The sequence below is a fragment of the Bufo bufo genome, chromosome 5 (assembly GCF_905171765.1).
Source record: "Bufo bufo chromosome 5, aBufBuf1.1, whole genome shotgun sequence".
In the NCBI taxonomy this organism is placed as follows: domain Eukaryota; kingdom Metazoa; phylum Chordata; class Amphibia; order Anura; family Bufonidae; genus Bufo; species Bufo bufo.
In genome coordinates, this window is record NC_053393.1 from 11,957,167 (window position 1) to 11,980,858 (window position 23,692).

General features: G+C 48.1%; 1 protein-coding gene and 1 long non-coding RNA gene across 2 annotated transcripts in view; one reads left to right on the forward strand and one right to left on the reverse strand.

The window, feature by feature from the left end:
• Positions 1 to 23,692, reverse strand: part of LOC121002019 (ranBP-type and C3HC4-type zinc finger-containing protein 1-like) — a 55,690-nt gene that overhangs the window by 29,078 nt on the left and 2,920 nt on the right. Inside the window, exons 2-6 of the mRNA XM_040433318.1 lie at positions 5,845 to 6,019; positions 5,572 to 5,712; positions 2,566 to 2,707; positions 2,398 to 2,488; positions 1,774 to 2,047 (exon numbers count right to left, since the gene is read on the reverse strand). Coding sequence (XP_040289252.1) covers positions 1,774 to 2,047; positions 2,398 to 2,488; positions 2,566 to 2,707; positions 5,572 to 5,712; positions 5,845 to 6,019 — 823 coding nt within the window. The remainder of the gene's footprint in view (positions 1 to 1,773; positions 2,048 to 2,397; positions 2,489 to 2,565; positions 2,708 to 5,571; positions 5,713 to 5,844; positions 6,020 to 23,692) is intronic.
• Positions 2,056 to 12,139, forward strand: LOC121002021. The gene is made up of 3 exons (XR_005779196.1): positions 2,056 to 2,318; positions 11,996 to 12,005; positions 12,128 to 12,139. It is a non-coding gene; the product is annotated as an uncharacterized LOC121002021 (long non-coding RNA).

Sequence of the window (23,692 nt, forward strand, 5' to 3'; positions counted from 1 at the left end):
TTCACCTCATCTACATCCTATACATGTATAAGACGGAGCACAGCCTTACAGCCTTCACCTCATCTACATCCTATACATGTATCAGACAGAGCACAGCCTTCACCTCATCTACATCCTATACATGTATAAGACGGAGCACAGCCTTCACCTCATCTACATCCTATACATGTATCAGACGGAGCACAGCCTTCACCTCATCCACATCCTGTACATGTATAAGACGGAGCACAGCCTTCACCTCTTCTACATCCTATAAATGTATCAGACAGAGCACAGCCTTCACCTCATCTACATCCTATACATGTATCAGACGGAGCACAGCCTTCACCTCATCTACATCCTATACATGTATCAGACGGAGCACAGCCTTCACCTCATCTACATCCTATACATGTATCAGACGGAGCACAGCCTTCACCTCATCTACATCCTATACATGTATCAGACGGAGCACAGCCTTCACCTCACCTACATCCTATACATGTATCAGACGGAGCACAGCCTTCACCTCATCTACATCCTATACATGTATCAGACAGAGCACAGCCTTCACCTCACCTACATCCTATAAATGTATCAGACAGAGCACAGCCTTCACCTCATCTACATCCTATACATGTATCAGACGGAGCACAGCCTTCACCTCATCTACATCCTATAAATGTATCAGACAGAGCACAGCCTTCACCTCATCTACATCCTATACATGTATCAGACGGAGCACAGCCTTCACCTCATCTACATCCTATACATGTATCAGACGGAGCACAGCCTTCACCTCATCTACATCCTATACATGTATCAGACGGAGCACAGCCTTCACCTCATCTACATCCTATACATGTATAAGACGGAGCACAGCCTTCACCTCATCTACATCCTATACATGTATCAGACAGAGCACAGCCTTCACCTCACCTACATCCTATACATGTATCAGACAGAGCACAGCCTTCACCTCATCTACATCCTATACATGTATCAGACAGAGCACAGCCTTCACCTCATCTACATCCTGTGCATGTATCAGACGGAGCACAGCCTTCACCTCATCTACATCCTATACATGTATAAGACGGAGCACAGCCTTCACCTCATCTACATCCTATACATGTATCAGACAGAGCACAGCCTTCACCTCATCTACATCCTATAAATGTATCAGACGGAGCACAGCCTTCACCTCATCTACATCCTATACATGTATCAGACGGAGCACAGCCTTCACCTCATCTACATCCTATACATGTATCAGACGGAGCACAGCCTTCACCTCATCTACATCCTATACATGTATAAGACAGAGCACAGCCTTCACCTCATTTACATCCTATACATGTATCAGACGGAGCACAGCCTTCACCTCATCCACATCCTGTACATGTATCAGACGGAGCACAGCCTTCACCTCATCTACATCCTATACATGTATCAGACGGAGCACAGCCTTCACCTCATCTACATCCTATACATGTATCAGACAGAGCACAGCCTTCACCTCATCTACATCCTATACATGTATCAGACGGAGCACAGCCTTCACCTCATCTACATCCTATAAATGTATTAGACTGAGACATAACTGCCCACTCTAAAGGTCTGGCCCAGAAGGGTTTTGTCTCAACCTCAGGAAATTCCCTTTGGACTGGTGAGAGGGTCATTACTGTGTGATATTTGGGGGTACTTATGGTCTCACACCCAGTTTGGTGGCAGCAGCTATTTTGGGCTGCCTTCTCGGCAGTATATTACACTCAGACCCAGCTAGTAACTCACCGCCATTCTTCACACTCGGCCTAGCAGGCACAGTGTTACACTTGGCGCGCTCGTCCCAGGCGGAGGCGGGCAGCAGGGGGAAGGGCTGGAAGATGCTGCTGGCACACTGATCTTGCGGAGTCAGTTTCGCCTGCTTAGCCCCCAGCAGGTAAAGGAACGCGGTATCTCCGTCTTTCCTAATGCCGTAAGAGCCAACTGTGCGGTCGTCGGAGCAGAGACACTGGCCGATAATCCAGCGCTGGATGCTGGGATGGAACTGGTACTCACGAAGAATCTGCAGAAACATCCATGGAAACATTCACTTCTGCTTCTCTGCATCTTTTTATACTCCAGTCCCATCCAGAGCTGCAGCGGCGATTCATCTGTGGCAGGAATGCAGGATCTTCTACAATGCAGAACAGCAGAGCCTGTAAGGTCCTTCAGCCTCAGGAAAGAAATAGAATTACCACTGCAGCTCTGGATGTGACTAAAGCATATGACCTGACTGCAAAGAACCTGCAATAAGAAGCTTTCGCACCCAAACAGCGCGGTACCGCCCATGTCTGGTTCCATCAGACATTCGTATATTCTGCCACGCGAACAAGCTGCGCCGTTTCAGAGAGGGGGCGGGGCTTCTCCACTTACCTGCTGCTTCAGAAGGGCGATTGTAGTGTGAGCGTTCACGTACGTGGAGATGTTAACAGACGCCGAGGCGTCCTCCACCCCGACCTTCATGCTGCCGAGAGAGGGAAGGGGTCAGTGCTCCCCCCGACATCACACACTGCAGCAGTCACCGACCGTCACATGACTCACCAGATCTCATTCTTTGGGTAGCAGAGAGGCTTAAGCTGGAGCTGAACCGGAACCTTCTGCTTAGCAAGCTCCGAGGCGTACTGTGCCGCCAACACCTGATCCCCGGCTTCAATACACCTGCCGAGCCGCACCGCCAAATCCTCTGCAATGAGAGAAATAGACGCCCACTTTACATAGGACTGCAGGTGACATCTACTACAGTATCTGTACTAGGAGAGCTATCACTGTGTTATCTGTGGTGTTACATAGGACTGCAGGTGACATCTACTACATTATCTGTACTAGGAGAGTTATCACCATGTTATCTGTGGTGTTACATAGGACTGCAGGTGACATCTACTACATTATCTGTACTAGGAAAGTTATCACTGTGTTATTTGTGGTGTTACATAGGACTGCAGGTGACATCTACTACATTATCTGTACTCAGAGAGTTATCACTGTGTTATCTGTGGTGTTACATAGGACTGCAGGTAACATCTACTACATTATCTGTACTAGGAGAGTTATTATCTGTGGTGTTACATAGGACTGCAGGTGACATCTACTACATTATCTGTACTCAGAGAGATATCACTGTTATCTGTGGTGTTACATAGGACTGCAGGTGACATCTACTACACTATCTATACACAGAGAGTTATCACTGTTATCTGCGGTGTTACATAGGACTGCAGGTGACATCTACTACATTATCTGTACTAGGAGAGTTATCACTGTGGTATCTGTGGTGTTACATAGGACTGCAGGTGACATCTACTACATTATCTGTACTAGGAGAGTTATCACTGTGCTATCTATGGTGTTACATAGGACTGCAGGTGACATCTACTACATTATCTGTACTAGGAGAGTTATCACTGTGTTATCTATGGTGTTACATAGGACTGCAGGTGACATCTACTACATTATCTGTACTAGGAGAGTTATCACTGTGTTATCTATGGTGTTACATAGGACTGCAGGTGACATCTACTACATTATCTGTACTAGGAGAGTTATTATCTGTGGTGTTACATAGGACTGCAGGTGACATCTACTACATTATCTATACACAGAGAGTTATCACTGTGTTACCTGCGGTGTTACATAGGACTGCAGGTGACATCTACTACATTATCTGTACTAGGAGAGTTATTACGGTGTTATCTGTGGTGTTACATAGGACTGCAGGTGACATCTACTACATTATCTGTACTCAGAGAGTTATTACGGTGTTATCTGTGGTGTTACATAGGACTGCAGGTAATATCTACTACATTATCTGTACTCAGAAAGTTATCATTGTGTTATCTGTGGTGTTACATAGGACTGCAGGTGACATCTACTACATTATCTGTACTCGGAGAGTTATCACTGTGTTATCTGTGGTGTTACATAGGACTGCAGGTGACATCTCCTACATTATCTGTACTCAGAGAGTTATCACTGTGTTATCTGTGGTGTTACATAGGACTGCAGGTGACATCTACTACATTATCTGTACTAGGAGAGTTATCACCATGTTATCTGTGGTGTTACATAGGACTGCAGGTGACATCTACTACATTATCTGTACTAGGAAAGTTATCACTGTGTTATTTGTGGTGTTACATAGGACTGCAGGTGACATCTACTACATTATCTGTACTCAGAGAGTTATCACTGTGTTATCTGTGGTGTTACATAGGACTGCAGGTAACATCTACTACATTATCTGTACTAGGAGAGTTATTATCTGTGGTGTTACATAGGACTGCAGGTGACATCTACTACATTATCTGTACTCAGAGAGATATCACTGTTATCTGTGGTGTTACATAGGACTGCAGGTGACATCTACTACACTATCTATACACAGAGAGTTATCACTGTTATCTGCGGTGTTACATAGGACTGCAGGTGACATCTACTACATTATCTGTACTAGGAGAGTTATCACTGTGGTATCTGTGGTGTTACATAGGACTGCAGGTGACATCTACTACATTATCTGTACTAGGAGAGTTATCACTGTGCTATCTATGGTGTTACATAGGACTGCAGGTGACATCTACTACATTATCTGTACTAGGAGAGTTATCACTGTGTTATCTATGGTGTTACATAGGACTGCAGGTGACATCTACTACATTATCTGTACTAGGAGAGTTATCACTGTGTTATCTATGGTGTTACATAGGACTGCAGGTGACATCTACTACATTATCTGTACTAGGAGAGTTATCACGGTGTTATCTGTGGTGTTACATAGGACTGCAGGTGACATCTACTACATTATCTGTACTAGGAGAGTTATTATCTGTGGTGTTACATAGGACTGCAGGTGACATCTACTACATTATCTATACACAGAGAGTTATCACTGTGTTACCTGCGGTGTTACATAGGACTGCAGGTGACATCTACTACATTATCTGTACTAGGAGAGTTATTACGGTGTTATCTGTGGTGTTACATAGGACTGCAGGTGACATCTACTACATTATCTGTACTCAGAGAGTTATTACGGTGTTATCTGTGGTGTTACATAGGACTGCAGGTAATATCTACTACATTATCTGTACTCAGAAAGTTATCATTGTGTTATCTGTGGTGTTACATAGGACTGCAGGTGACATCTACTACATTATCTGTACTCGGAGAGTTATCACTGTGTTATCTGTGGTGTTACATAGGACTGCAGGTGACATCTCCTACATTATCTGTACTCAGAGAGTTATCACTGTGTTATCTGTGGTGTTACATAGGACTGCAGGTGACATCTACTACATTATCTGTACTCAGAGAGTTATCACTGTGTTATCTGTGGTGTTACATAGGACTGCAGGTGACATCTACTACATTATCTGTACTCAGAGAGTTATCACTGTGTTATCTGTGGTGTTACATAGGACTGCAGGTGACATCTACTACAATATCTGTACTCAGAGAGCTATCACTGTTATCTGTGGTGTTACATAGGACTGCAGGTGACATTCTCTACACTGTCTGTAGTTATCACTGGGTGTATGCTGCTGCTCTCACCTTTTGTGCACAGATCTGTCGGCCCTTTTAGTGGTTCGTCTTCTGTAGTTGGGGATTTAAACCCAATGACGTCTGGTAGGAGGCGGGGCTTGTTCGCGAGCGGGGGCTTCGATCCCAGAACATCCACGTGAGGCTGCGCAACTAAAAGCAAACGACAGTGAGGATGAAGCCGCCTCCCCATTACCGGAACTGATGGCATAGGGGGCGGAGCATCACAAGATTCTGGCGAATCACAGCTGCTTTCTGACTCACTGGCCCCTCCCCCGTGCTCACCTCTCCTGGCTTCCCGCACGGAGCTGCTCACCACCGTCCACCATTTCTGCGCTTCCTGTTCATCGTCGAATTGAAACGTCATGATGCGGGGGGGCCGCCCCAGGACGGTGAGCTGGTGGCATCGGGGGGTCTGCATGTCGTACAGGACGTCCCGCAGCTGGAAGTCCCCAATTATCTGAAGGGCAAATTAGACACAGAAATGACGGAGGGGCCCCTCAGGTTTGAGTGGTCCAGCAATCTAAGGGCAAAAAAATATATATAGAAAAAATAAATTGTGAATGCAGCTCTGGATGTCACTGGAGGATAGGTCCTGTGAATGCAGCTCTGGAGTATAGGCACCGTGAATGCAGCTTGGGATGTGACTGGAGTACAGGCACTGGGGGTGTCATTTTCAGAGGGGCTCCCTTAGCTTTCTGGGACTTGCTGCCGATACAACGTAAAGGGCTCCTTCGCCGGGGCCCTTATCGAGGTTCAGGCTAGCCCAGGGGCCACCATGCTGAGAGGAGACGTCGGGCCCCACTGGTTCCACCACATGATGCCAGATCCCGATCTCCACTGTAACCAACATAGCACCGATCCAGCACCCGGATAAAATCACACGGTACCGTGCAGCTACTCCCCCACAATGCAGACAACTGACCGCACTGCAGGGAGGCGGAGCAATCCCCGCTCCTCATTTGCATAATTCATGACATAAAGATTATGCAGAACTAAGAAGCTGTTCCCAGTTTTGCTTGCAGGTGCAGTGTGAACAGCGGCTTACAGGTAAACTGCGTCTTCTGTAAAACGTCCACAACACAGAAAGATGAAAAATAAAAAAAGGCGGAAACAGACGGCGCATCTCATTATCCTGTATATTGAATGTTCCAACAAAATCTGGAAATCACGATGCGCCCCGCGGACAAGCGAGGGGCGATCGCGAGTTAGGATACTAATCGATATGAGGATGAATGCAGAAGACAATTGGCCGATGGGAAAACATATATCCAACTGGAAAATGAGCCCGTGGAACCTTATTACAAAGAACTGGTCTTGGGCTACATGCACACAACAGAGTGTGTTTTGTGGTCCGCAAATTGCAGATCCGCACAAAAAAAACGGATGACATCCATATGCCATCTGTTTTTTTTTTTTTTGCGGATCCATTGTAACAATGTCTAAAACGGACAAGAATAGGACATGTTCTATGTTTTTGTTTGTTTGTTTCTGTGCCCGTTCGGGGTTTTTTGCGGATAGGATGCGGACCCATTAATTTCAATGGGTCCGCAAAAAATGCGGACAGCACACAGAATGTGGCAAGCCGAGCGAGGAGAGCAGTACAGAGGGGGAGGGATCTGCAGCACCGCAACAGGCTGGAAGAGGCCGTGGGGTGGCAAAAGTGAGAAGGCGGGCACCACCGAACAGGCCTGCAACTGTTCCACGGAGCACCCCCTTGCCGAAATCTCCCTTGCCAAGGAGTAGATGTTTCGCAGTATGGCGCTTTTTTCAGAACAGTGTGGACGACAAAAGAATAGTAGTTTTCAACCTGTGCCGTACGAAAATGAGCCGAGGCGTGAACACTAGCAACCTCACCACCACCAGCATTATCCGCCACATGGCATCCAAGCACCGTACTAAGTGGGACAAACGCCTGGGTCCACAATCTGTGTCTGTGGGTCACACCACTGCCTCCTCCTCCCCTATGGTACGTGCTGGCCAATCCCCTGTCGAAGGCGCAGGCGAGAATGCCTCCTGCCCGGCACCTGGACCTTCGCAAGCACCATCAGCGACCACATCCACTTCCCTGTCCCAGCGCAGCGTCCGAATGTCCTTACCCCAGGCATCTGAACGCAAGCGCAAATACCCAGCCACAGGCCATAGCACTAAATGGGCAGCTTTCCAAATTGCTGGCCCTGGAAATGTTGCCATTTAGGCTTGTGGACACTGAGGCCTTCTGCAGCCTGATGTCGGTGGCCGTCCCTCGTTACGCAGTGCCCAGCCGCCACTATTTTCACGGTGTGCCGTGCCCGCCTAACACCAGCATGTGTCCAGTAACATCACCCGTGCCCTGACCAACGCAGTTACTGGGAAGCTCCACTTAACCACGGACACAAGGATAAGTGCATTCGGCCAGGGACGCTACATTTCCCTGACGGCACACTGGGTGAATGTTATGGAGGCCGGGAGCGAGTCGTACCCTGGGATGGCACAGGTGCAACCAACGCCAAGGATTGCGGGCCCTACATCGATCAGGGTTTCTGCCAGCACCTACGTAAGGGTACTTTCACACTAGCGTTTTTGTTTTCCGGTATTGAGTTCCGTCCTAAGAGCTCAATAACGGAAAAAAACGGATCAGTTTTCTCCTAATGCATTCTGAATGGAGGAGAGCAAACCGTTCAGGACGCATCAGATCAGTCCCTCTTACATTTTTTGGATGGAGAAAATATCGCAGGGTGCAGTAGTTTTCTCTCCGGCCAAAAATACTGATCACTTGGCCGGATACGGCATTAATTTACATTGAAGCGTATTAGTGCCGAATCCGGCATTAAGTGTTACGGCAAAACGGATCCGTCTTTCCGGTCTGCGAATGTGCAGACATTTTAAAATGAAATAAAAATGAATACCGGAACTGTTGTTCCGGATGACACCGTAAAGACGGATCCGGTATTTCAATGCATTTGTCTGACAAATGCCATCAGTTTGCGTCCGGATTGCCGCATCCAGCAGGCAGTTCTGGCGACAGAACTGCATGCCGGAATCCTCTGCCGCAAGTGTGAAAGTACCCTTACTGGCTCCAACCCCAACTTCTCTGCCTCCTCCTCCACTTCCACCTCTGAATTATCCGCGTGCAGCACCAGTCAGCCATCAGCCGGTAGCTGGAAGCCGTGTAGCGCTGCAGTCGGGAAGCGGCAACAGGCCGTGCAGAAGCTGATCTGCTTAGGAGAAAACAGCACACCGCCGCAGAGCTGTGGCAGGGGATAAGAGACCAGACTGAGCTGTGGCAGGGGATAAGAGACCAGACTGAGCTGTGGTAGGGGATAAGAGACCAGACTGAGCTGTGGCAGGGGATAAGAGACCAGACTGAGCTGTGGTAGGGGATAAGGGACCAGACTGAGCTGTGGTAGGGGATAAGGGACCAGACTGAGCTGTGGTAGGGGATAAGAGACCAGACTGAGCTGTGGTAGGGGATGAGAGACCAGACTGAGCTGTGGCAGGGGATAAGAGACCAGACTGAGCTGTGGCAGGGGATAAGGGACCAGACTGAGCTGTGGCAGGGGATAAGGGACCAGACTGAGCTGTGGTAGGGGATAAGGGACCAGACTGAGCTGTGGCAGGGGATAAGAGACCAGACTGAGCTGTGGTAGGGGATAAGAGACCAGACTGAGCTGTGGTAGGGGATAAGGGACCAGACTGAGCTGTGGTAGGGGATAAGGGACCAGACTGAGCTGTGGTAGGGGATAAGGGACCAGACTGAGCTGTGGTAGGGGACAAGAGACCAGACTGAGCTGTGGCAGGGGATAAGGGACCAGACTGAGCTGTGGTAGGGTATAAGAGACCAGACTGAGCTGTGGTAGGGTATAAGAGACCAGACTGAGCTGTGGTAGGGGATAAGAGACCAGACTGAGCTGTGGTAGGGGATAAGAGACCAGACTGAGCTGTGGTAGGGGATAAGAGACCAGACTGAGCTGTGGTAGGGGATAAGGGACCAGACTGAGCTGTGGTAGGGGATGAGAGACCAGACTGAGCTGTGGTAGGGGATAAGGGACCAGACTGAGCTGTGGTAGGGGATAAGGGACCAGACTGAGCTGTGGTAGGGGATAAGGGACCAGACTGAGCTGTGGTAGGGGATAAGGGACCAGACTGAGCTGTGGTAGGGGATAAGGGACCAGACTGAGCTGTGGTAGGGGATAAGAGACCAGACTGAGCTGTGGTAGGGGATAAGGGACCAGACTGAGCTGTGGTAGGGGATAAGAGACCAGACTGAGCTGTGGTAGGGGATAAGGGACCAGACTGAGCTGTGGTAGGGGATAAGGGACCAGACTGAGCTGTGGTAGGGGATAAGGGACCAGACTGAGCTGTGGTAGGGGATAAGGGACCAGACTGAGCTGTGGTAGGGGATAAGGGACCAGACAGCTGTGGTAGGGGATAAGGGACCAGACTGAGCTGTGGTAGGGGATAAGGGACCAGACTGAGCTGTGGCAGGGGATAAGGGACCAGACTGAGCTGTGGTAGGGGATAAGAGACCAGACTGAGCTGTGGTAGGGGATAAGAGACCAGACTGAGCTGTGGTAGGGGATAAGAGACCAGACTGAGCTGTGGTAGGGGATAAGAGACCAGACTGAGCTGTGGTAGGGGATAAGAGACCAGACTGAGCTGTGGTAGGGGATAAGAGACCAGACTGAGCTGTGGTAGGGGATAAGAGACCAGACTGAGCTGTGGTAGGGGATAAGGGACCAGACTGAGCTGTGGTAGGGGATAAGGGACCAGACTGAGCTGTGGCAGGGGATAAGGGACCAGACTGAGCTGTGGTAGGGGATAAGGGACCAGACTGAGCTGTGGTAGGGGATAAGGGACCAGACTGAGCTGTGGTAGGGGATAAGGGACCAGACTGAGCTGTGGTAGGGGATAAGGGACCAGACTGAGCTGTGGTAGGGGATAAGAGACCAGACTGAGCTGTGGTAGGGGATAAGGGACCAGACTGAGCTGTGGTAGGGGATAAGAGACCAGACTGAGCTGTGGTAGGGGATAAGGGACCAGACTGAGCTGTGGTAGGGGATAAGGGACCAGACTGAGCTGTGGTAGGGGATAAGGGACCAGACTGAGCTGTGGTAGGGGATAAGGGACCAGACTGAGCTGTGGTAGGGGATAAGGGACCAGACTGAGCTGTGGTAGGGGATAAGGGACCAGACTGAGCTGTGGCAGGGGATAAGGGACCAGACTGAGCTGTGGTAGGGGATAAGAGACCAGACTGAGCTGTGGTAGGGGATAAGAGACCAGACTGAGCTGTGGTAGGGGATAAGAGACCAGACTGAGCTGTGGTAGGGGATAAGAGACCAGACTGAGCTGTGGTAGGGGATAAGAGACCAGACTGAGCTGTGGTAGGGGATAAGAGACCAGACTGAGCTGTGGTAGGGGATAAGAGACCAGACTGAGCTGTGGTAGGGGATAAGGGACCAGACTGAGCTGTGGTAGGGGATAAGGGACCAGACTGAGCTGTGGTAGGGGATAAGAGACCAGACTGAGCTGTGGTAGGGGATAAGAGACCAGACTGAGCTGTGGCAGGGGATAAGGGACCAGACTGAGCTGTGGTAGGGGATAAGGGACCAGACTGAGCTGTGGTAGGGGATAAGGGACCAGACTGAGCTGTGGTAGGGGATAAGGGACCAGACTGAGCTGTGGTAGGGGATAAGAGACCAGACTGAGCTGTGGTAGGGGATAAGGGACCAGACTGAGCTGTGGCTCTCGCCACTCAACCTAGAGCCAGGCATGGTTGTGTCTGATAATGGCCGTAACTTGGTGGCTCAGCAAGCTCACACACATCCCATGCCTAGCCCACGTCTTAACTTAGTGGTTCAGCGGTTTCTCAAAACCTACCCCAATTTGCCTGAGCTACTGGTGAAGGTGCGCCGCGTGTGTGCCCATTTCCGCAAGTCACAGACCGCTTCCGCTGCAGCAGCGCTTGAAATTGCCAGCTCACCGACTGTTGCGCGACGTGAGCACGCGCTGGAACTCCACGTTCCACATGTTGGCCAGGCTTTGTGAGCAGCAGAGGGCAGTAGTGGAATACCAGCTGCAACATGGTGGTCGCCTTTCCAGTCAGCTTCCGCTATTCACAAGTAGGGTTGTTTCGGGTATCGAATTTTCGATACGTTTGCCTGGTATCGCCCTCGATACCAGGATTTGCCTTTTTTCGATACTAGGCTTCGCTATTGTGCAGTTCTCCTCAGCACCACAGGGGAGAAGGAAGCAGTCTCCCCCTCCCCCCTGTGCCGCTGCTGCCACCAATGAGGAGAGAGGGGCGAGCGCACTGCGCCACCAATGAAAGTAAGTGTTTAATACAAATCCCCTCAGTTGCCGCACCCGCCTCCTTTATTAAAAATTAATTATATTATCATTGGAGGTGCAGTGCGCCCTCCCCCCTCTTCCCCAGTATTAAAATCATTGGTGGCAGTGGCCACAGGGTCCCCTCCCCTCCTCATCATTGGTGGCAGTTCCGATCAGAGCCCCAGCAGTGTAATCCTGGGGCTCCGATCGGTTACCATGGCAGCCAGGATGCTACTGAAGCTCTGGCTGCCATAGTCAGCTCCCTGCTGCTGTGTGCACTATGCCCAGGGCAGCAGGGACAGTGCGAGGTCCTAGTCACCGTAATAGAGCTCTATCAGGCTGAATAGGACAAGGGATGAAAGATCCCAGGTTCTGGCCCCTAAAGGGGGAAATAGTTATTAAATAAAAAGTAAAAAAAAATGAGAGGCTGAAGAAGAAGAAAGCTCCGGTGCCTGATGCCCGCAAACTGAGCTAGATACCCCTCAAAAAAGCGAATTTTCTTCCACACTGACCCCCCGAACAGCTGCCAGAGATAGTGGATGGAGAAGTTCCTAAGAAAGGACGGCACAGCGAGTACGCCAGCGCGTCCTTTACAAGCTGATGAGAAACAGCCGCGAGGCAAGATGGCGGCTGTGGAGAAAGCACAGCGATTTACCCGGTCAGCAGCGCAGCCACCAGCCAAGCATACGGAGCCAGGGATTGAGGATGCAGAGGTTAGTTTAACCCCTGAGCAGGATATCACCATCTCCTGCCGTAATATGGCAATAGAAGTGGCGAAATTATTGGCACCTGACATTAAATCCACCCTGGAAGCCACAGTTTCGGCAGCGCTCCTCCAAATCCAAAAGGATGTTTCCCAGCATGCCTCCCAGATAGCAGAGCTGGAGCAGAGAATGTCTATGATGGAAGAGGAGATGGAGAAAACACAGGTGCAGGTCCGTGAGGTGCTGTCTAGTAATCGGGCACTTAAAGACAAGATGGAGGACCTGGAGAATCGATCGAGAAGTAATCTTCGGATAGTGGGGCTGCCGGAAGATATCCCGCCATCACAGCTGCCACAGATTTTCGCCACGGAACTCCCTCAAGCTTTGGGACTGCAGGGCAAATACATAGTGGAGAGGGCCCATAGATTGGGGCCGGCTCGTCCCGCTGAGGAGGAAGGGGGCCGTTCCAGGCCGAGACCGGCCATAGCAAAATATTTAAATTACGCAGCCAAAGAAGAGATTCTAAAGAAATATAAGAGAGCCAAAAACCCTCTAATGTTAAGAGGTGCGAAAGTGTTCCTCTTCAGTGACTATTCCATAGAAGTAACAAAACGGCGGAGAGCTTTTTCGCAAATCTGCACTACTTTAGTCAAGCGGAAAGTAAAATTTGCGCTGCTGTTCCCTGCCACGCTGAGTATTTCATCAAGATGGCTGTATTGATACATACCTTACCCCAAGAGAAGCGTGGGAAGCGATGGACATCGATACGGACGGGGAGCCGAGACCAGTGAAGAGCAGGAAGCAGTCGGGTCCTATACCAAACCGTAGATGGGAGAAAATATCGGACTCACAAGGTCGGCAGGGATCGTCAAGGAACGAAGAGGTTCTGATGGATTCTCAGGACTGAGAAGAAGGAGGCTTAGAGGACATGTATGTCTCTGGTCTGCCGAGAAGGCGACCATCAGATGAACCAGTATGTTGATCGATAAAGGGGAGAGGAATGGGGCTGGGATTCATCTGGTTAATTAAATGGGGGATCTATAAAAAAAAAAGAAAAAAAAAAAAAAGGGGAAGAAGAAGGTGAATGTATATTTGAACGTATGCTTGGAATAAGGGGGATTTATAAAATCTATCATATATATGATTTGTTAATGCGGTAAAGAGGGGTTTTACGCGGTTCACTGTAGTGAACCCATACTGAAGAATTGCTTAGGGCTGTGGGTGGGAGTGAATTCTATAGATTTGAAGAGAGAAACGGAGTAACGACAGCTCCGGTGGTTGCGCGAAAAAAGAGAAGTCAAGGCTATGTTCATGATGTCGTTGTTGAAAGTATTTTATGTTCAAGGTTGGGGTGGGGAAGGGAGGGAGGGGGGAGTTCTGAATGGGGAACTGTCACTTATAATGCTGCTCATCACTGTTATGTACGTTAACTCATTGGTCATGGAGGGGAGGTTTGTTCCTCCTCCAGGTGCGTCTCTAACAATAGCTCTAAATCGAATACCTTCATGAGAATAGTTACATGGAATGTTAAAGGTTTGCGTTCCCAGACTAAACGTAGCATGGTATTAAGACATCTCAGGAAGCTAAAGGCGGATGTGGCCCTGTTGCAGGAGACGCACCTGGAGGAGCTTGACTTCTGGAGGATGCGCAAGCAGTGGGTTGGTCAGGTATTGGGATCTCCATCGGTGGGTAGGAAAGCTGGTACAATGATGCTATTCCATAAGCATTTACAATACACTGTGAACAAATGTGAAACAGACGAGGAAGGTAGAACCATGAGAGTGGAGTTAGAGCTGAAGGGGAGTAGTCTGACTCTATATAACATATATTCCCCAAATATGGCCCAATCTGGGTTTTATCAAGCACTGGAGACTTTAATCCTGCAAAATAAGAATTCCCAAATGATAGTGGGAGGTGATTTTAATAGAGTGCGTAATACTGTAGAAGACAGAAAGCAGGAGAATCGTAGTCGGCCCCCGCAGAACCCGGAAGGAGCCCATACATTAACTCCGCTGCTGGAGGCGACTGGCCTGATTGACATCTGGAGACATCACCACCCGATAGATAGGGGGTATTCTCACTACTCTCATTCCCAAAGGTCCTGGTCTAGGATAGATTATCTGTTAGTGTCTCCGGCAATGGTTCCGAGAACGCATAAAACTGAAATAGCTGATCTGCTGATATCGGATCACGCTCCGTTGTGGGTTGAGGTTACTGAGTCTCTTCCCAGAGGGTCGGATCATGTTTGGAGAATGCCTAGTCACTTACTGTCGGACGAGGATTTTAATGATAGACTAAGAGGGTGGTGGTGGGAGTACTCCCAAGATAATGAATCTCACAGACAGAATCCGGAGCTTTTTTGGGAAACGGCCAAGGCAGTGTTGAGAGGGCGCATAATGTCTTTTACAATAGGGCAGAAAAGAGATATACAGAGAAAATATGAACAAGCAATCCAGCTAGTTCGGTTAGCATATACAAAATATATAGATGAACCATCAGACATCAATAGAATACAGTGGATCACAGCAAAGCATAACTATGATTATTTGCAAGAAGGCAAGGTCAAATGGTTCACAGATTGTACTCAAGCCACCCTGTTTAAGCATGGAAACAAAGCAGGTAAACTTTTGGCGAACTTGACACGCCCATATACTCGGAAGGAAGTTTTTCCTCTGAAAGATAAAAATGGTGTTCTGCACACCCACCCTAGAAAGATGGTAGACATTATGAAAGATTATTTCACAGTTATGTATTCTAAAGACTCTTATGATGAAGGGTTAGCAAGGGAACTTCTGGAGAAGGTACGACTTCTGTCATTGTCAAACGAGGCGTTGGCTAGTATTAATGCGGAAATCACGGAGGCTGAAATAACACAAACGATCAAATCCCTACAGAACGGAAAATCGCCAGGCCCTGACGGATTTCCAGCGGAATTCTATAAAACCCTGGGGCCTGAGATTGTATCAGTGCTGGCTGCTTTATTTAATGGGGTGATTCAGGGGGGTAGAATACCGCCATCCGGTAATACGGCATACATTAAACTTATCCCTAAAGAAGGAAAGGATTTAACTAATCCGGAATCTTTCAGACCCATTTCCCTGATTAATCAGGATCTAGAGATAGCTTCTAAACTATTGGCCAACAGATTGGCACTACTTATGCCAGATATAATCGGGGACCATCAGGTGGGTTTCATTAAGGGACGATCGGCGGTAACAAATATAAGGAAGGTTCTGGCAGTGCAAGATAGTTTGAAGGGAAAGTCTTTGAATAGCTCACACGCCCTCCTGGCAGTAGATGCCACGAAGGCATTTGACAATGTCAGCTGGAAATGGCTAAATGAGGTTCTGGATGCAATAGCCTTGAAAGGTAACTTTAGGAATTATATTTCAGCGTTATATGCGGCCCCGCAGGCGAGGGTGCACGTTCCGGGTTTTCTGTCAGAAGCAATACAACTTAATAAGGGAACGAGACAGGGATGCCCATTATCGCCCTTATTGTTCGATCTAGCTCTGGAACCTTTGGCTTTATATCTCATTCGATCAAACATATATGAGGGAATTAATGTGGGAAAAGAAGTGCTGAAACTTACATGCTTTGCGGATGACCTTTTAATTTATATGGCCGCCCCAGACCTACATTTACAGCCAATACTTGAGACATTCCAAAAATATAGTGGAGTAACGGGATATAAAATAAATATATCCAAGAGTCAACTTTTGCTTCTGGGGGACCAAAACAGACTAAAGATGTCTCAGACTGGAGTGGAGCTGAGGAAGGAATATCTCACGTACCTGGGGATCAAAATAGGTAAAACTGCTTCTTCAATCTATACATTGAATTATCCACCTTTAATTAGTAAGATTATCAAGGAGCTTGATAACTGGAAGGAATTACCATTGTCCATGACAGGGAGGGCGTGTCTAATAAAAATGGTTAGTTTCCCCAAGATGCTATATCCGCTGCAGATGATCCCAATGCTACTAAAGCATGTAGACATAAGGAAATTACAAGCGGCTTTTGTGGCTTTCCTGTGGAAAAAGAAAAGGCCCCGCATAGCGTACAAAAAATTATGTTTGCTAAAGTGGGAAGGAGGATTGAAAATGCCTGACATTAGAATTTACAATTTGGCAGCTTTATTTTGCCATGTGAGAGATTGGGTGTGGGGTACCGACTACTTCTCAGCAGGTAGGATAGAAAGGGAATTGGCGCAACCATGGAACTTAGCGGCCCTGTTACATACCAGACTAAAAGATCTCCCAGCAAATATTAAGCATTCAGTACTGCTTAGGGACACCATTATGTCGTGGAAAGCAGTTAGGAAACTGTATAAGCTGCCGATATATGTGTCACCCCAGATGCCCCTATGGTCTCTTCCGGCTTTTCCACAAGGGAGGGACAATGGGATGTTTAAAAAATGGAGGGAGAAAGGCATCCATACTCTCAGCGATATAAAGGGAATGTCTGATAATATGTTGATGACTTGGGAACAAGTGGTAGGTAAATACCAACTATCTGACTCTCTTTCACTGTCATATTTTCAGCTTTCGGCGTACTGCAAGGCTCAGTCGAAATCATTGGGAGAATCTGACAGACTGACATGGTTTGCAGCTCTCCTAGGGGGAAAGGATGTATCGACATCGCTGTCAGAGCTTTATAGACGTATTCATAGCACGAACTATATTGGCTTGGCAAAAGATGTATTTGCTCATTGGGAAAAAGATATAAAAGTTGCAGACCTCTCCTTCAAAATGAGAGAGGGTATGGAATACATTAGGAAGGCAATCCAGAGTGAACAATGGCGAGAGTCGCAGCTGCGCATTTTACATAAGGCCACTTATGCTTTTAATCTTTCATACACTAATGCCCCAGCACATTACTTGAGAGAGTGCCCGAAGTGTGCGCAACCGAAAGCAGATCTGTTGCATGGGCTGTGGGGTTGTAGACAGATCAAGCCACTGTGGGAAGAGGCGATCTCCTTCGTCAAAGAGGTATGGGATATAGAAGTGAAGGCAGAGCCCCAACAATGTATATTCCAATATATCCCAGTGGGACAAGATGAATCCCAAGGGAGAGGCATAGCAGAACCTGGTGTTCATATAGTACTTATGGCGGTCAAAAAATGCCTCCTACGTCATTGGCTGCTAAATACATTCCCTACCAGAGATGAAGTTATAGGCTCGGTGAAGAAGATATTATATATGGAGAGACTTGAAGCAGGCAGATATAAGGAGAAAGCGGTGGCAAAGCTCATTAAAAAGTGGAGAAGGTTTGTGGAACATGCTCTAACAGGGGAGGAAATAGAGGAACTGATGAATCCCTTTATTCAGACAAAATGGTACCTAGAGGCAAAGGTTAGGGGCACGCTGGGTAAACTGGAGATATAGAAACGATGGAACATAGTGAGCGAGTAGTAAGATGGTTAAATGTGCTACTTTTACTAACAGTAATTTAACATGAGTGACAGGTGTTGGGAGGGGATGTTTGGGAGGGAGGGGAGTTATGAAGTTTTTTAATTATTAATATTGGAATGAAAAGGAGAACAATAATTGTCTTTGTATGCAAATGTGCTTCATGTATCGCAAACATTGCTATTTAAAAGGATGTACTTTATGTGACGGATTTTTGACATGCTTGCCAATAAATGTGTATTAAATGAGATTTACATCCAAATAAAGAAAGTTATAAAAAAAAAAAAAACATCAAAATATTAAGTTAAAATCACCCCCTTTCCCAATTGTACATATAAAATATATAAACAATAAATAAACAGATCACATATCGCCACGTCTGAAAAGTCCAAATTATTTAAATATTTTTTAAAAGTCTTTTGCGGTGAGCGCCGTAACAGAAAAATAAAAACTGCACAATTCCCTATTTTTTTTGTCACGTTGTCCCCCCAAAAAATAGGATAGGACTGTGTAAGACCCCAGAGTTGTGTTACGAAACTCTTTTACCCCGCTACAACCTGTTAAGGGCATTAACTTTCTCATCTAATGTAATTTCACATAATATTCTCTCAAAGGTGCATTCAAATCCTTGTTACATATATATTGCTGTAATTTCCATGTTCACCAGCAGGTGGCAGCAATGTGTTAGCAGGGACTTAGTTTCAGTTTAGTGTTTCTAGACTGGAATAGTACATTCCAGTTTAGCTCCCCCCTCTGTGGGCAGAGTGGATTATCCCATATCCTGCCTCATGGGGAGAGAAGGAAGTTACAGTTAGTGTGCCAGCCGCCCCGGCTAGGGGAAGGCTCTGCGAGTAGGAGCTCCCAGATATAGGGATCCAAAGCCAGGATCTTGTCTCGGCTGAGACAATTGATCATCATCCCCAGCCTGAGCCCTGCAGTCTCAGCTGGTAGAAGCAAGCAGCCACCTCCAGTTACAGGAAGAAGCATACCCTGAGACAATAACTGTGAGTACCGTCCGGAGACCCCAGGAGAAGCCAAATTCATCCTCAGCAAGTCAGTCCCCAGACAGCAGATGATAGATAGTGCAGAAGATATATTCCTGCCACATTACAGAGCTACTAAGCAGACGTCCCTTTCCTGCAAAAGCTCCGGGTACATGATAGAGCAGAAGATAATTTCCTGCCACACATTGGCAATACCTGCTGGGACCTAAGACTAAAGCTGTATCTTGCATGGATGAAAGTTACAACTAGTAAAGACAAGTTTGAACTTTATCAAAGGTCTGGATCTCAATTACTGCTGCAAATTCCTCTATTACTCCTACTAGCACCACACTCATTTCATTGCAAGTGAGCCAGGATCCAGGAGTCCAGCCGTACCCAGGTAGGAGACACAGTTGACACCATTACTACTACCACACAGAGACATTACACCACTCTGGCATTCCTAACCTGGTGCGTGAGTTAAAACACCTTAAAAGGACCCTGCGTTAGTACCCTGCGCACGCTGCAATTGGCATCACGAACAAAACTATAGACTATCACTTACACCTGACCCAGCCATTGCATATTATTAGTGTCAGAGTGCATACCCCAATCCAGCTCTATTGCAACTGTTCGATTATGGGCTGGACGTTCCATAAAATGCGGAATGCACGCAGCTTTTTTGGGCGTTTTATTTTTTTCGAGTGGTATCATATGGTATCGAAATACTTTTTTATGGTATCGAAACCGAATCAAAATTTTGGTATCGAAACAACCCTATTCACAAGCGAGGAGTGGGCATGGATGTCTGACCTCTGTGAGGTTTGAAGAAACTTTGAGGAATCAACACAGATGGTGATCGGCGATAACGCTATTATCAGCGTAACCAGCCCACTTCTGTGTCTACTGAAACAATCGCTGCTCACAATTAAGGACGACGCTTTGCATGTGGAAGAGGAGGAAATGGGGGAAGACATTACACAGGGTGATAGCCAGACCACCCTCAGTTTGTCTTCTCAGCGCAAATTGGAGGCTGAAGAAGAGGAGCAGGAGACGGTTGCCTCCGCTACAGAGGTAGTAGTCATGGAAGTTTCATTCCATCTGTTCAGCGTGGGTGTGCAGAAGAGGAGGAAGAGGATGAGGAGATTGGGAGTGATCCCCCTGATGACGACAGCGAAGTCTCGCCTGTTCGTACTCTGGCACACATGGCTGACTTCATGTTAGGCTGCCTTTCCTGTGCGTTATACGCATTTTAGATAACACGGATTACTGGTTGTTCACCCTTCTCGACCCCCGCTACAAACAGAACTTCTCATCTCTCATTCCTGTGGTGGAGAGGACGAGCAAAACGGTGCAATGCCGTTTGTCCATCTGACAATGCTAGCGGCAGAGTCCGTAGTTCCTTGGCCAACCAAGGAGGGGACAGTTTCATTACACCCCGCCCGCACCCTGACCCTGATGCACGGCCTAGTGTCACAAGGAGGGAAAAGTTTTGGAAGATGGTGAAGGAGTACGTAGCAGACTGTGTCAGTGTCCTCAATGATCCCTCAGTGCCTTACAACTACTGGGTGTCCAAGCTGGACACGTGGCACGAACTGGCGCTCTACGCCTTGAAGGTGCTGCCCTGCCGCCAGTGTTTTGTCTGAGCGGGTATTTAGTGCTGCTGGTGGCATCATAACTGATAAGCGTATCCGTATGTCAACTGAAAATGCTGACAGGTTGACGCATATAAAAATAAACAAGGCCTGGATTGACCATGACCATCTCGACTCCACCAGAGGAAAGCGGCCGAACATAAAGGCACTTTACATGTGTTGTTTATAATGTACTGAATGCACTGTGTTCCCTGCACCTCTTCCACCACAAACAGGGTATATGGACGAATCATCCTCCTCTCCCATCATATCAACATGCTTATTCGTCGCATATAATGCCCTCACATACAATCTTTTACAGGGTCAGCTCACCTGCAGGCCCTCACATATAATCTTTTACAGGGTCAGCTCACCTGCAGGCCCTCACATATAATCTTTTACAGGGTCAGCTCACCTGCAGGCCCTCACATATAATCTTTTACAGGGTCAGCTCACCTGCAGGCCCTCACATACAATCTTTTACAGGGTCAGCTCACCTGCAGGCCCTCACATACAATCTTTTACAGGGTCAGCTCACCTGCAGGCCCTCACATACAATCTTTTACAGGGTCAGCTCACCTGCAGGCCCTCACATACAATCTTTTGCAGGGTCAGCTCACCTGCAGGCCCTCACATATAATCTTTTGCAGGGTCAGCTCACCTGCAGGCCCTCACATACAATCTTTTGAAGGGTCAGCTCACCTGCAGGCCCTCACATACAATCTTTTACAGGGTCAGCTCACCTGCAGGCCCTCACATACAATCTTTTACAGGGTCAGCTCACCTGCAGGCCCTCACATACAATCTTTTACAGGGTCAGCTCACCTGCAGGCCCTCACATATAATCTTTTACAGGGTCAGCTCACCTGCAGGCCCTCACATACAATCTTTTACAGGGTCAGCTCACCTGCAGGCCCTCACATATAATCTTTTGCAGGGTCAGCTCACCTGCAGGCTCTCACCTAATTCTACCTAATAGGTCATTTGCGCGCCCCCTGCTGCCTTGCTTGGATGTGGTGGCCGTTTCTCAGGCTCCCTCTCCGGAATCGAACCCCGATTCCCCCGTTACCCATGGTCTACATGGTTTGCGCTCACAATAACATTGAAAGTTGATATGGCAGATATCCGAAGGGATCGTCGCCATCACGGGGATGTGCGATCGTCCCCAGGTTATCTAGAGTCCCCAAAGCGGTGGCAGTCCCTCGCCCATAATGTTTTTGAGGGTCACCAGCAGAACTTGCACTTTATATACAAGTAAATATACAGGAAAGAACGTTTCCTATCAATTTTTATCTTCGGTTTTGTTCATATTATTGTCAGTCTATAATATTGGCGTCCTACTCGGACAACATGGTTCCCAGCAGTGACCGGGGAGTCCAAGATGCCTCCAGTAGTCCTCCCCATGCTGTTCCCGAACCATTTCTGTGGTGTTTCCATCAATTTCTGACCTTTTCCTGTGAACCGGCCGCCCTCCCCTCCTCAGAGCAGGCGGCGCCTGGTTTACTGCTCGGGTTCTCCCATTGACTTCCATTATACTCGGGTGGTCGGTGTGTTCGGCCCGACCCCCCTGCACTACGGGGCTCGATCAACACTAAGTGTCACCTGTAGCAGTGTAGAGGGAAGGGTGGTATTTGAATATATATATATATATATCAGCCTAGTTCTGCTATGACGTGGGCGTGCGTGATGCCATGGTGTATCTTGGGGGGATGCTCTCATTTACACCTTGGGCAGGAATTCCTTTGATTCCTTTGTCTGTACAGATCCCGAGCCTCAGGTGGCAGTTCAAGCATTCCGTCACACGCCCACGATGATGTCATCACCCTCCTGTTGAAGAGGGGGGAGGTGGGCTGCTTGTGGGCTTACATTAGCCCAAGCCAGGACAAAGGCCTCTTGGGACGGCCTCAAACAGAGACACATGGGAGCAGCTCCCTGAAGAGAGGCAGAGCCCCACGTGCCCCTGGAGATGGCTGAGTAACCCTTTCCCTCCAGCATTGCAGTACCCCTAAGACCCCTGCCCTGATTTACCCCTATTCACCCCTGGCCTGCATTGGGTTAACCCTTACCCTGCAGTTAACCCCTTTCTGGATGTCCTGCAGAGTCCCTATACCCCAGTCCTGCCCTGCAGAGCATTAGCCCCTGCAATTCCCCGCTGCCCCAGACCCCTGTAACCCCTTTAGTACTGCAGTAACCCCTGCATTACTTGCTGCCCTGATCCCTTTAACCCCTGCATTCCCAGAAGCCCTCCCTGTGGACCCTGTAACCCCTTCACTGCTGCACTATACCTGTTGAACCCTGACCCTGTGTTCCCTGGCCTGCAAGTATTAACCCCTGCAGTGCCACAATTGTGTTTTACCCCTTGTATCCCGTTAGGGACAGCGAGTAGTCAGGCGGGTGGGCTGCTGATATATACGTAGGAATGTATGTAAGTGTATTGTACAGATAGTGCGTGTGTTGTGTAGGTAGGTTTGTATTGTGCGCGGCGATAGGTATATACATTTCTATCCATTGATCTAGAAGTATAGAGAGATACAGCGTATAGTTGTATTGTGTAATAAATACTTTATTGTAGCGGTTTTAGTAGTCGCCGGCCTAGTATAGTGACGGTAAGTCGCACGTGGTGTATAGGCAATCAGAGGTAGGTAGTTATTAGCGGGATTCTATCTCCAAGATGTCTAGATGGGAATTTGGACCCTTGGGGTTAAATGCAGAACGGGAGATATTTGATGGGGGTCAGTTCACACACAGCGCCGGCGTCTTCCCCCGAACATCCCCTCCCATACAGTTTAGCGTCATCCGATTATTACTACCTTTCTATTACTTTTATCCTTTAGGCGGCATTTGTGTGAGGCGTTCGCCGTCTGTGAGGTAATCCCCCGTTTGGTACATACATCTAGAGAAGGGCTCATGCACACGACCGTATGTATCTTCCTGTCGGATGACGCCCGTGTGCAGTCCGTATTTTGCGGAACGGAACAGGCGGCCCCTGATAGAACAGTCCTATCCTTGTCTGTTATGCCCCAGACCCATTGAAGTGAATGGTTCCGCATACGGTCTGCAAAAAAAAAAACGGAACGGAAATGGAAAGAAGA